The 14,688-nt window shown below is 36.4% G+C and overlaps 1 protein-coding gene across 18 annotated transcripts in view; it reads left to right on the top strand.

Moving 5' to 3' along the window:
* Positions 1-14,688, top strand: part of Rbfox2 (RNA binding fox-1 homolog 2) — a 305,574-nt gene that overhangs the window by 232,842 nt on the left and 58,044 nt on the right. For 16 of the 18 annotated variants that reach the window (XM_004634570.2, XM_004634567.2, XM_023719032.1 and 13 more), the window contains exon 3: positions 4,973-5,197. In XM_004634570.2, coding sequence (XP_004634627.1) covers positions 4,973-5,197 — 225 coding nt within the window. Of the gene's footprint in view, positions 1-4,801; positions 4,872-4,972; positions 5,198-14,688 lie in introns of all 18 variants that reach the window. The other 2 variants (XM_023719034.1, XM_023719035.1) reach the window with 1 other exon arrangement.

Raw genomic sequence — 14,688 nt, 5'->3', positions numbered from 1 at the left:
TAGTTTTTTCAGAGATGGGTATTCCATTGTCATTTAAATATTGTAGGTGCATGAATTCAGCAAAATAATCCAATATAGTCCAGTAGTACATAATAGTAGTGGGTTATCTGCAGGCCTGACAGTGTCAGAAGTTGTTGACTTGAGCCTTTTATAGCTTAGCATATTAATATGGCTTTACTTTTTATACTTTAATTTTATACTTTTCTGCTGGATGGTTAAGTAAGTTTTATTTTAAAAGTAAGGACATACATTTTAGGGCCTGAGGAAACTTTTGGATGTTTTGAATATCTTAATTGTGATGAGAATATGGGTATATGGGTCAAAATTTAACCAAATTCTATACTGTAAATGGGTACAGTTTATTGCATGACAACCATCAGTATAATATCTACATCAATAAAATGATTTAAATTTTTTTGCCGATATGATGTTATTACTAAAAGCTTGATGTTATTTTGCTGCTTTTTCTGTTGAGGGGTTTGTGTATGTGTGTCTTGTCAATTTGTATAATCCAGTTTTGCATTAATGGTATTAACCCATTTATCTTGTTGGTAATATTTTATCACCATTGATTTATCTTTTGATTTTTAGATTCATTTCTCCCCTTCCTCTATTTCTTTTTCTTTTTTGTCTTTCCTTCTTAACTCACATAGACAGAGCCATCATTTTGGTTGCTTGCAGTCTGATTTTAAAGTGTCCTGTTTTGAAAGTCCCCTGTACCTCTATTATGTTCCTAATTTTTCTTAGATTTTACAATTTTAGTTCTTCTATTAGATTTTATTCCTTCAGAATTTTTCTGGTAATGACAGATGAGATAATGTTATTTCTTTTTGGTGATGGGTAACCCAACTTTTTCTCCCCATAATTTTATTGAGAAATAAATAGCAATGAGACAGTTTCAAATCAAATTGGTAGGACAGTTCCAATAATTAACACATTGCATACTGCCTTCCTAGTGGTTATTTGTTGTACAAGATGCAGACATGATATCCTATTTACAAACACTGTTAGACCAAATCCCTCTATTCCTTGAATTAAGAGAATGTAGTTATATATTTATCCTAACTATTTTGAATACACAGATACAAAATTGTTATTCATCTGTTTCCCCTTTTTTTGTTTAGTTCCATCATTTAAATATTATAGGTGTGTGAACTCAGCAAAATATTCCAAAATAGTCCAGTAGTCCATAATAATATTGGGTCTTCCACTTCACTGGCAATGCCAAAAGTTGTTGACCTGAGTCCCCTACAGCTCACCATAACAACATGGCTTTATTTCTTGTACTTCGTTTTTATACTTTTCTGCTGGATGGTTAAGACTAACATAAAGCAAGATCTATCTAACAAGAATTGTAGCTTTTGGATCTGATAAGGTCAATGAAATCCCCTCAGGATTTATCCTGAGATCCTGTACCTCAGATTGTAGGTCCTTTGTCAGTGTCAGTCATGTGGATGAGTCACGGCCATTGCTTGGCCAATGTGCTCTCTGTGAAAGCCTGAGAGAATGTTTTCTCTCCATGTGACTCTCCTTAGGCACACTGTACATCATGGATCACTTTCCTCTTTGGCCCCATAATCTCCTTGATCAGAAAATTTGGAGCACAACTGAGTTACATGGTGTTACAGTACAAGTTCTCATACGTCCTGAGTCTTGATTGAACTTAGAAGGCTAGGGCCAAAATGTTGGCCTTTCTTGTGGCCCTCCTTTTACTCTAATTTTTGGTCTGCAAACTTAGGTTGTTAGCCCTCCAGAAGAGACGCTTATTGTTATTACCATATAACCTAGGCTGTTGAGCTTAACCTCACTACCTGTCTGAATATCAAACATCTTAGGCATAACAAGGAACAGGTATTTTTCATAAAGTACTGATATGTTAAATTTCAAATCCCTACAGAATATGACAAAAAATTTTAAAAATTAAGATATATTTAAAAAATAGGAATAAATAATTATATATGTTTACACATAAGTCCAGAAATATAACCATTACAACATTGCTGCAGGACAGTTCTGCAACACTGCAGGACAGTCCCGCAACACCCAACTTTTTTACATAGCATGAAATGTTTTCATATAAACCTGAATCTGTCTTAGAACGCTGTTCTGTTGATCTCTTTGTATGTGCTGTTAGTTGCAATAGTTTATGGCCTGTTTTGTTTTGAGACAGGGTCATGCTATGTAGTTTAGTCTGGCCTTGAACTCACAGCAATTCTCCTGCCTCAGCCTCCTGAGTGTTACAATTACAGGCATATGCCACCATGCTCAGCCTATGACAAGTTTTAATGTATGACAAAGCATGTCTCCTTTCCCAACTTTACTTTTTAGACTTTTTTGATAATTTCCCTATTAAAACATTTAATACACCTTTCACTGGATGACTGTCCTTAGGCACACTCTACATTGTCAATCACTTTCCTCTGTGGCTCCATAATCTCCTTGAACAGAAAATTTGGGACACCACTGATTTACAAGATGTTACAGTACAGGTCTTCTTATGTCCTGAGTCTTCACTGACCTTGAAGGGCTAGGGCCAAAATGTTGACTATCCTTGTAGCCCTTCTTTTTCTCTAGTTTTTTAGTCTGCAAACTTAAATTGTTAGCCCTCCAGAAGAAAAGCTTAATGATATTATTACCCTATAACATAGGCAGTTGAGCTTAACATCACTATATGTCTGAATATCAGACGCCTTAGACATAACATGGAACAAGTATTTTACAACAATCATTGATATGCTAAACTTTAAATCACTGTCAAATGTGAAAGAAAAATAAACAATTATACATTTTTACACAGAAATTTGGAAATCTAACCATATGCAACATTGTAGCAGGACAGTCCTATGACATTTTTTCTTGTCTCTTGTTTTCTTTTGTTACCTTTTTTTTTTTAATAAACATTTACTTGAGAGAGAGTATAGCAGTAATTGCTATGACATTAGAAGCAGTACACATTTAGAAGACCAGAATGACAGGCATTCCAAGCATGGCCATAGGATTACACATTGCTATCCTTGGTGCAATTTTATATATTAACAGTGACTGTTTTTGAATCACTGGTTATTGCTAATTTAAAAAATAGTTATAGTAAATCTTGTTTTTATTATTAGGACTGCTGTGTTATTTATTGATTTGTATTTTCTGAGTATATAATCATGTTTTTTAAAGATCTTTTATTGATTAATTTGGTACAAAATCTTAGTGTACAATTTGGACTTGTAGTGATTCTCCTGTCTCAGCCTCCCCAGCCCTGGCATTACAGGCGCGCACCACCATGCCGGGTTTCAGGGCCAGCACAGCATGCCTGGGGTTCCGGGGCTGGCATGCCATGTGGTACCAGGGATTGAACCTGAGTCCTTGCACTTACCAGGCAGGCACTTAGAACTCCAAGGTATCTCCTCAGCGCCTATCATTGTATTTGTAAGGATAATTGGTCTGTGATTTTTGTTTTCATTCATTTGTATTATATGTAAAATAATAGTGATGGGTAGTGTCATTTGGCTTTTAACAGTGACATTAATACTAAATAGTTTATTATGATGTTTATTGTCCCAATTTTGTTTGGTTTACTTAATAACATTTGTAGATATTCTAATGAGTTTTAACAATTTGATAAATTTGTGTTACCATCACCCATAATAAACTTGTAACAATTGCATCATCCTAGAATGTTTCAATATACCAAAATTCAGTCATTGTTTTTCCACTCCTAAATAGAAGCAAGTATGTTCTCATTTCTTTTGTTTCATAGATTGATTATTCCTATTCTGATAGTTATGAATGGAATTATGTTGTAGCTAACTTCTTCATTCAGCACAACATTTTTCAAGTTCTGAGTATCATTCTATTTTCCCAATACACCACAGTTTGTCTACTCATTCTCCTATTGATATATAATTATTTTCAATTGAGCCTATTACGAATGAGGCTTCCATGAACATTCCTACACAGATGTTAGTGGAGACATGGTTTTATTTCTTTAAGGTAAATACAAGGAATGTTTTAACTTACAAAAGTAGGGGGCCAGGGAGATGGCTCAGTAGAATAAGTGCTGGCCTGGCAAGCACAAGGGCCTGAGTTGAATCCCCAGTTCTGAAAGAAAAACTTACAAAAATAAAGTGGAAGAAAATTTCTGGAAGGTAGACAATGCATTTTACATGGCCACAAAGCAATATATGAAAGTTCTGTGTATCTCAACTTTTGGTGGTTTCAGTTTTATATTTTAGATATTCTAGTAGTTGTAAAATGATATCTCATTTTGATTTTAGTTTCATGTCCCTTATAACTGCTGGTGAGCCCACCCATTCATGTATATTCTGCCCATTTGTATATCTTGTAGAACGCTTTAGCCAACCTCCCCCTTCTTTTGAGACAGTCTTACGATGTAGATCGGGACAGCCTTGAATGAACGCTGTAGTCCAGACTGGACTGAAACCTAGAGCAATCTTCCTGCCTCAGCCTCTCAAATGCTGGGATTATAAACCTGTGACATTATTCCCTGTTTTTGCACCATTTTTTAAAATTTATTTTTTATTATGATCTATAACAGTATTTTATAAATTCTGAATACATGTCCTTTATAAGAGTTACATATTGTGAATTTTATTTCCTAGTCTTTGTCTTATCTTTTATCCTTCTTGTTTCAAAAGCAAGTTTTTAAATTATATCAGTTCAGTATCTCGATTTTTAATGGCTCTTTTTTTATATCCTAAAAATTCTTTGCCATTTGCAAGAAGATTTTCCTATTTGTTTTTAGAAGTTTTATAATTTAAGTCTTACATTTAGGTTTTTTTCTTTTTAGTGAAATTTTATACATTTGGAATAGAAGTTGAGAAGGTCTTGTTTGGTTGTTGGTTTTGTTTTTTCATCAGGTATGTAGTTCACTTGTTCAAAAGATTTTTCCCGTAAAGAAATTACATGACAATTGATTTAAATAAAGCGGTTCTTCTCTTGTATCCCCCATTTATTCTAGGGTAACCAGGAGCCAACAACAAGTCCTGAAGCAATGGTTCAGCCTTTTACTACCATCCCATTCCCACCACCTCCACAGAATGGAATTCCTGCGGAATATGGAGTGCCACACACTCAGGACTATGCCGGCCAGACCAGTGAGCATAACCTGACACTCTATGGAAGTACGCAAGCCCATGGGGAGCAGAGCAGCAACTCGCCCAGCACGCAGAATGGATCTCTCCCGGTGCGTGAGTTAGGAGATGGAAGGTAGAGGAGTGCGTGTCATTCACACTGAGATCGCCACCTCAGTCATAAGACCAGAACATCCTATGAGCTACTTTAGCATTTCCATCCTGTTCCTTAGCCTGTGTGTAATTTCATTTCTACTGCAAACACTGTGGTTAGAAGGTAGGGAGTTTGAAGTAAAACAGTTACTGCCCAGGAACTGTTGGCCTAGAAATGAGGCAGAAAATGACAAGGTAAGTACAGTGGTAAAGTTAATGTAGGGGATGCCACTCTTCCCAGCTTCACCAAAGTATCTACTCTGCCAAATCCCATGGTCACACTTCTGTTCTCATTTAAACAGTCTCTTGACAGCATTTTCCATGTTGCTTTCTCTTCCTTAAAATACTTAGTTACTGGGGCTGACCAGATAGCGCAGTGAACCAAAGCGCCTGCTTAGACAGGTGTAGTGATGGGGGTTTGATGCCCCACATGCCATGCCAGCCTTACCCCCGGGGTACGCTGAGACAGTGATTGAGACTGGGTGTGGTGGCATGTGCCTGAAAATCCCAGTGCATGGAAGGCTGAAAATAGGAGGATCACTACGAGTCCAGTCTATGTAGTGAGACCCTTTAGACTCTGTACTAAGTACATTACAAAAAACAACAAAAAACCCTCAAAAACTTGGTGTCTTGACTTTTGTGCTCTCTCCTATATTGTCCTCAGCAAGGTGTGCATTGTCCTCCTCTGTTCAGCTTTTCAATGTGGCAGTGTCCTGGGACCCTGTTTCCTACTTTCTATTTTGTCTTTATATAACTAGACTATGGAATTCACTTACTTGCTCAAGGAAAACCTAGGAGTCATGCTTCTGTTTCTTTTCTCTGTACCTCTGATCCATTAACAAGTCATGGCACCTCTTAACTGCATAACTTTTTATGTCAGCTTCATCTGTTCTTACTACTACAGATGAAAGAGCCAGTGTTCTTTTGCCTGATTAGTAGGGCTTATGTCCCAATATAGGCAGTAATTTCAACTCCCTCCGACTTGAGAAGATATGTGAAGGTAGTAACACCTACTGTTGTGAAAAGAAAGTAATAGTACCTACCTCCAGAGGCTGTTAGAAGATCTAAGTTTGATGGAAGCAAGGTGTTTATCCTTGTTCTCACCAGTGTAGTCAGAGTCCCATAACTTTTAACCCCCTGTGTTACTGCCGCCTAATGTAGCTGTTCTCCACATGGCAGCCAAGATGATTTTTACCTTTCAATCCAAATTGTGCTGTTTTCCTACTTAATTCTAATATTATTCTAACATAGGTAGGATAAAACTTGAGCTCTATGTGGGATTTTGTAATCCCTTGCCCCAGCCCACCTCTGACCTCAGCCCTTTCTACTTGCTAACATAAAAAGAAACGTCTCAAATTAGCCATAAGTATGTATCACATGCATGTATCAGCACTCAGAAAATTGTTTTTCTGTGGGATTTCATTCTAAGGTAAAAATGCACTATCAAATAAACTATCTCTATAGCTTTTAGATTTTTTTTTCTAGTATCAGCTTACCAGAAGAAGAACTTTATTCAGACTTTAAGCCACTTAATAAGATTTACTTCCAAATAAAGATTTAGCCTTATAGTGTAAGCTTCTGTTACATAAAGATAGATTAAACGTACAAATATGGGGGGGTGGATACTAGAGATTTGGGGCCTTTACACTGAACTATATCCCTAGCTCTTTTTAAATTTGAGATTGGGTCTGGTTAGGTTGCTAAATTGCTCAGGTGAGGCCCAAACTTATAGTCCTCCTTGCTCAGCTTCCCATAGTGGTGGGATTGCATTATGTCTGCAGTCTGGTGTGCACCACCAGACCAGGCAGTATTATTAGATTGAACCAAGAAATGCCTCCTTTCCTTGAAATAACTTATTTTTTCAATGTCAATTAGTTATATACACACACATGATTTTTTTATACTTCATAAATAATGGAATGTAATAGGTAGTTTGAAGAAGCCAATGACAGGTAACAAGTGAGCCTTTCCATACCATTTGTTCTAGAATCATGAATTTTCCAGTTGATCTTTGGGCTGCATTGCCAAATAACTTTCAAATGATCATTAACTCAGAGACCCACAAAAATAGCTATTTCAGCCAGAGGAATGAAAAAGATGAAATAGATATTTTTTTCAAGGTATATTAATGATTAAAATCTATTTCTGCTTTAGTCAGTGGTCTTTCTTTTTTTCTTCTTTTTTTATTTTTAAGACACGGTCTTGCTATGTAGTCCAGGCTGGCCTTGAACTCAAGTTTCAGGTTGGCTTGGAATTTATAGCAATCCTCCCTCCTGCTTCGGCCTTCCTAATGCTGGGATTATAGGTATGCGCCACTATGCTTGCTTGGCCTGTTAGTTGTTTATTTATTTATTTTTTTCTTATTTCTGTTCTCATTAGTTTTGGTGATTTGTAACTTTCTTTTGGGGGTGGCGGTGTACCAAGAATTAAACTCAGGATCTTGCACTTGTCAGGCAGATAAGCTATACACTTGGTAATTTGTAACTTTCTAGGAATCTGTTTCATCTAAATTTACAGTTTTGTTTGTGTAAAGTTATCAGTAAGGGTTTATGGTACCATCCTGTCTTTCACTCGTAATTTTAATAGCTTATGTCTTTTTTTTTCTCTGTCACTTTAACTAAGGTTACTTTTCTGCCTTCTGCTTGCTTGGAGTATGATTTGATTTTTCCTGGCTTCAGTGATTTTTTTTCCTTTCTGTGTTAAAAGCTTTAAGTTTTTCTACAGCAGGTTCTATTAACAGGTGATACATAGTGTTTTTGCTTTCATTTCAAGATATTTTTAAAAGTACCTCATGGCAGTATGTACCCCCAGCCCCACACCTGTTAACAGAAATGTGTTACTTTTATGCATAGATTTATGTCTGCCATTTTACTGTCTTACGATTTTTTTTTTTGTTGTTGTTGTTGTTGTTCCTGTGTTCACCTTTACTGGTTTCTGATAAATTTATTTAATTTACTATTTTAGTGCAGTCATACCTTAGGACTGATGTGCTTTGAAACTCATCAAATTTGGTACTTGACACCTTTCAACATGTACATGCCACACTACTCATCATTTTTTGTCACACTACATGCAAGGTACAACTTGTCTGTGCCCTTTTCATTGTGTTGTGACTTACCCCTTTTAAGCCAAAACAATTTTTTGGGAAGTTGTTGTTTTTGATGCTAGTTGTACCTTCTAGAACTAATTAATGACAAGTATGAAAGTACCCCTATATTTCTTAGTCCTTTATCAAAGGATTACATATGTCTTTGACTTACCACAATTTATGGATGAATTTATTCAGGTAAAATACAACAGCTTTGCTCCCGAATACTTCCACTCCCCACACTCCTTTGTACTGTTGTGTGTACCTGGATACCTGTGTCTCTGTACCTGGATAGAGTAGAAACTTACTGATTTAATTATCACTTTAAACAATCTTACACATTTCATGTAAAGACTTTTATTTATTTATTCATTTTGCAGAATCGGGGATCGAACTCCGGCCCTTGCGCTTGCCAGGGAAGCACTTATTTCCACTGAGCTATCTCCCTGGCCCAAGACTTTTATTTTTTTAAGGGCAGTTTAGTCTCACATCACAATTGAACAGTTATGGACATGTTCCTATACATGCGTGACCTCCTCCCCGTCAGCCTTCCACATTACAGTGGTACAGTGTTAAAATTGATGAACTTGTGTTGGGTTGGCCAAATAGAGTGGGCGTGGTGGTGCGCACCTATAATCTCAGCTCTTGGGAGGCTGTAAACAGGAGAATCACTCCAAGTCTGGTCTACATAGTGAGAACCTGTAGACCCTTTACTTAAAAAACAAACAAACAAAACCGTATTCACAAAGCATCACCCAAATCTGTACTTTTTATTAGCGTTCATTCTTTGTGTTATTTATTCTATGAAAAAAAAATTTGTCATCATTTATCATCATACACAGTAGTTTCACTGTCCTAAAAATTCCAGATTTTGTTTCTTCATCTCTTCCCTCCCCAACTGTTGGCTAGAACTGATCATTTTACTCTCAGCCTATCTTTGCCTTCTCCATAGTGTTAGTTGAGTTGGAATTCTACAATAGGTAGCCCTTTTGGATTGGCTTTTTTCACTTAGTAATACGAATTTAAGATTTGTATTTTTTTAAGGTGTAACAGTTAATTTCTTTCTGTTGCCTAATAGTATTGGGTGGTCTGTATTTATCCATTCACCTATGAGAGGGTATCTTGGTTGCTTCCAAGTTTGGACAGTTACAAATAAAGATGCTATAAGCATTCATGTGCACAGTTTAATGAGAGTTCCTGTTATTCCACATCCTTGAGAGTGTTCAGGATGTCTATGTATTGGATTTTGACAATAGTATTGTAACTTTGTTGTTGCTTAAACTTTCATTTTCTTGAGACACAGGGTGGAATAACTTGTATATGCTTCTGTGCCACCTGTAGATCTTTCTCAGTAAGAGTGGTTTGTTTAGTCTTCAGCCATTTTTTAATCAAGTTGTTTTATAATTGAGTTTTCAAATTCTCTGGATATTTGGAAAATAATTTACCATTTCTGGAGATCATCATATCATCCTGTAAACCAAATTAATATCCAGTATCATTTCCTTTCAGCCTCTGGGATTCCTTTTTAGTATTTTCTGTTGGATAAGTCTGCTTGAAACAAATTGTGTTTGTGTTAATCTGGGAATGTCTGCTTGAAACAAATTGTGTTTGTGTTGATCTGGGAATGTCTCTTCTGTGTGTGTTTACTTTTTAAGGCTAGTTTTGTTAGCTGTGGAGTTCTTGGTTCTCTTTCTCTTCCACTTCCCAAATGTAATAGGTGATGGATTTCTTTCTTTTTTTTTTTTTTTCTTTCTTTCTTTCTTCCTTCTTTTGTATTTTTTAGGGAAAGGCCTACAGGGTATTCAGGGTCTCGCTACTAGATCAGACTCCTAGTGATCCTCCTGTTTACAGCCTCCCAAGAGCTGGGATTAGAGACACATGCCATCACACCCAGTTTCAATTGCTGTCTCAGCTTATCCCAGGAGTGGGACCAGCATGGCAAGCCTGGGGATTGAACCCCTGGCCCTAATCCGCTAAGCTATTTGGCCAGCCCTGATGGATTTCTTTGTGTTTATTTTCTGGAGTCTTTTGAGAGTTTTGGGTTGGTTGATTGATTTTTGTCATAAATAAGTGAACTTTGACCGTGATTTCTTCAAGTGCTTATTCTTTTTCTTCTCTGTTCCTAGGCCTCCCATTTCATATACTTGGTGTTGTCCTATAGACATTTTTACTTTCCATTTTAGTCAGAAGTTTTCTGAATCTAAACAGAATGTAAAGTTCTTTTCATTTACTTTAGTCATTTTTTTCTCTTTGTTCTTTAGGATACTTTTCCTTTTTTTTGTAGTTCATGCATTCTTTGTTCTACTTCTTAACCTCCTGTTAAATTCATCTATAGAATTTATTTCAATTATTGAACTTTTAACTGTAATTTTTATTTGTAATTTGTATTTTTCTGTTTTGTCATGCTGTTTCCTTTAACTCTTGGTTTTTGAGTCAAGGTTTCCCTGTGTAGTTTATACTGGCCTTGAACTTACTATACCTAGGCTGGCCTTAAACGCACAATGATCCCCTCCCTCAGCCTATCACGTGATGTGGTTATAGGTGTACACCACCACACTCAGCCCAATTCTTTGAAATATTTGTTTGCTACTTTAATATCATTTTCTTTTTCTTTTTTTTTCTTTTTTGATGGTACTAGGGATCGAACTCTGAACCTTGCGCTTGCCAAGTGAGCACTTATTCCACTGAGCTATCTCCCCTGCACCTGACATCATTTTCTAAGCCCAGATCAGTTACTTCTGGTTATTGCTGCTTTTCTTGAGTCTGGATCACATGGTCCTTACAATTCGCATTGCCATGTTTTTAGTGAAAACTGAACAGTTAAAAAATCGTAGTGACTGTGGATTTTTATTTTTCTGAGAGGGTGTATGTTTGAAGCAATTTGCCCGCTTGAATTATAGAGTCTGACAACTGCATAGTGTAAAGCCACTGATGTTTCTGCATAGTGTTTTGTTTTCTTTTTTCTTAAGAGCAGAATATATTTATTGGGAGAAAGCAAGCTTCTCTCCAAGAGAGGGATAGAAGGAGACCTGAGTGGGTTGCCTATTTTTTCCTTTTATCCTGCTAAAAGTCACTCCTGTGTCTCCATAGCTTACAGCCTAGAGAATGGAGGTCGTACTCATGCATCTGGAGCTTGTAGAGCTTTCTCTGTCTGTCATTCCAGAAGCTATATTGGGAAGTACATTAGAAGTTCAGCCTTTCCCAAGTCTGCCTGAGGCTTGCTCTTTGTTGAGATGTTTCATGTCTCTTCTCACCTGTATAGTCTCACCCCACCCAGGGATGTGAGGTGAGCATTCCTATCTCTGCTGTGATTCTGTTTCCTGAGATCTCTCAACTAGATTTCTGGTTGGTCCACCATTCACCCCAATCAGACCATAACCTGAATGAGAACTATGCTCTCCCTATTAGATTTTCACCAAGTTTGCCTCTATTAGTTGACAGCTTTGTTTTTCTTGCCCTTTTGATACTCTACACCCTTCCGTCCATCTGAAGTCAGATCTGAACCCTAACCCTAACCCTAACCCCAACCCCTAACCCTAACCCTTAACCCTTAACCCTAACAGCAAAAACTGCTAGTTTTCATGATCCACCATTACATTTGCAGAGTCCTGCTGGTTTTACGCTGAGTTCTCAAATTTTTCAAGAAATGCCTGTCTTTTGACTTTTAACTGATTTGCAGAGACATGAATGCAGTTTTTGACAACTGTGTCCAAGTTTTTTGTTATCCATGTTTTTGTTTTCAGAGAAAGATTTACTGATCTGAACACACCATCATAGGCAGAATTCTTTTCCCTGAATCATTCTGTGGCATTTTACAATTTCTCACAGGAGCTGTCCTCAGTGCTACCCATTTTTCTTTTTCTGTTCTTACCACCATTTGTGGTTGTTTCAGATCCCGAGATTGTATAATCCTAATGACAGCAATGAAAGACAGGCTATGTTCGTTAAACAGACATATACAACTAAAACTTAGGTCTCTCATCATTTCAGAACCTGTTTATTATAGAATTTTGTCTACACTAATTTTAGTTCCTAAAGACATATTATAATAATAATAAAATTCAGATATATAGATTATGTAAATCTTTTAATGATAAAAAATAGCTGAGAACAATGTGGAAAATCCTTTTGCATGAGCAAGGATAAACACTGAAATGACATCCAGGATTTGGAAGCAGATTTATTTATGTCAATGGACACTGATTGGGATCACTCCCAAAATACCAGGCCCCAATCTCTGGTGATCTGGGGCTTTTATATGATGTATAAGCAAGAGGTACAAAGGCAAGGCAGAACAGCCTGGCAGTTCTTCTGATCACTAGCAGGGTAAGATCATTGGTTAAAAGGGTAGATTAATGAGTATCAGTTTATGAAGCTTGGTACAACATTACAATCAGGCATTTTGTGTGTTTGGTTCTACTTTTGTGGTTATAGGGGTCAAAAAAGTAATTACAGAGGCTGGGGAGATAGCTCAGTAGAATAAGCGCCTGCCTGGCAAGCACAGAGTCCTGAGTTCAATCCCTGGTACCGGAAAAAAAAAAGTAAAGAAAAGAAAGAAAGAAAGAAAGAAAGAGAAAGAAATTACATAGCTGTGAAACAGTTACTGAGCTAGGCAGTTTCAGAAGAACAAAGTTTTTAAAAAGAACAACTTCTCTTGTACAGCTTTTCCCTTTCACTTTAAGTTGTACGTATGAAAAGAAATAGCTCAAGTTAATAAATTTAGCAAGTTTTTAACAATAAAACAAGGTATTTGCAAGTTCTGCTGGAAGATACTGTTACTTTTTTAAGAATACATTTTAAATGTAAGGAAGAATTCTTACTGCTGTTAGGCCATTTTCCTTCTGAAAGAGAAATTGTGTGTGCACATGCAGTTATGGGGATGTTTTATACAGAGGTAGAAACTGAGCAGTAGAGCAGTACATCATAAATCTAGATTTGATAACGCATTGTTGTATAAAATTTTTACTATCAACTTAATATTCCTCATAAAATGGTCTAGCAATTTATATAGCAAATTAAATTCAAGAGGTAGGTACAGTGGATATAGTGGTACATACCTTTATACCCCCAGAACTCTAGAAAACTGAGGCAGGAGGATCACAACTTTTAGCCCAGTCTGGGCAACCAAGTGACTTAGCAGACCCTGTCTCAAAATGAAAGCTAAAAATGGACTGATGATATAGCTCAGTGTCAAAACCCTGGGCTCAATTAGTGTTTGTCGGTCGGTCGGTCGGTCTCTCTGTCTGTCTCTCTGTCTCTCTCTCTCAGTGTCTCTCTCTCTCTCTCTCTCTCTCTCTCTCTCTCTCTCTCTCACACACACACACACACAGTAGATAGGAAGCATTGTTATTTAAAACTATTAAAAATATCTTTCACTTTAAAAATTGCTCCCACAAAAGCCATGCTGTTATGTTGAGCTGTAGGGGACTCAGGTCAACATTTTCTGACATTGCCAGTCAAGCGGAAGACCCGATACTATTATGGACTACTGGACTCTTTTTGACTATTTTGCTGAGTTAATATACCTATAATATTCAAATAACGGAACTTAACAAAAAAAGGGGATACAGATGAATGTCCATTTTGGTTAGGATAGATATATAGTTGCATCCTCTTAATGAATAGAGGGATTTGTTCTAATAGTGTTTGTAAATGTGATATCATGTCCGCGTCTTGTACAGCAAATAAGCACTGGGAAGAATGTATGCAGTGTGTTAATTATTGAAACTGTCCTATCAGTTTGGTTTGAAACTGTCTCATTGCTATTTGTTTCTCAATAAAATTATGGAAAAAAAAAAGAAATAGAGATATATTGCCAAAACTGTATTAATCAGTGGCATTAATATACTTGAGATATTTGGAATAAGCTTAATGTCAATAATTAATTTATGAAGAATACTCACATAGTAGGTAGTGATATTAACTATTCTGCTTTTTAAAGGAGTTATAAGTATTAATCATCATTAATAAATTTACAATCAAAGATAAAAAATTATATATGACAAACAAAATTTATCTTCTGTTACAATACAGTCTCAATAAGGAAAATATTCTGGTTTGCTGGTGTGTTGCAAATACCTAGAAGAGACCTTGGAATTTTTTTATATTTAAATGAATGCAACATTAGAGATTGCTATTATTTGCGAGTTGTTTCAATTGTATGACATACAAAAACATGTAATTTTGTGTGCAAGCCTTAACTTGATTCAGAGTTACTATGAACCTGATGCATCAGATTTAATGGGCACTAATACATAAGAAGTGTTTTGTATCTGAATCACAGAGTGGGTTCATTCTTCCCTACACATTTTATGGAAAAAATTACATGTCATACAACAGCATACCACACCATGATAAATGGGG

Source organism: Octodon degus, unplaced genomic scaffold, assembly GCF_000260255.1.
Source record: "Octodon degus isolate 3935 unplaced genomic scaffold, OctDeg1.0 scaffold00064, whole genome shotgun sequence".
NCBI classification, from domain to species: Eukaryota; Metazoa; Chordata; class Mammalia; order Rodentia; family Octodontidae; genus Octodon; species Octodon degus.
This window is presented reverse-complemented; position numbering and strand designations above follow the sequence as displayed.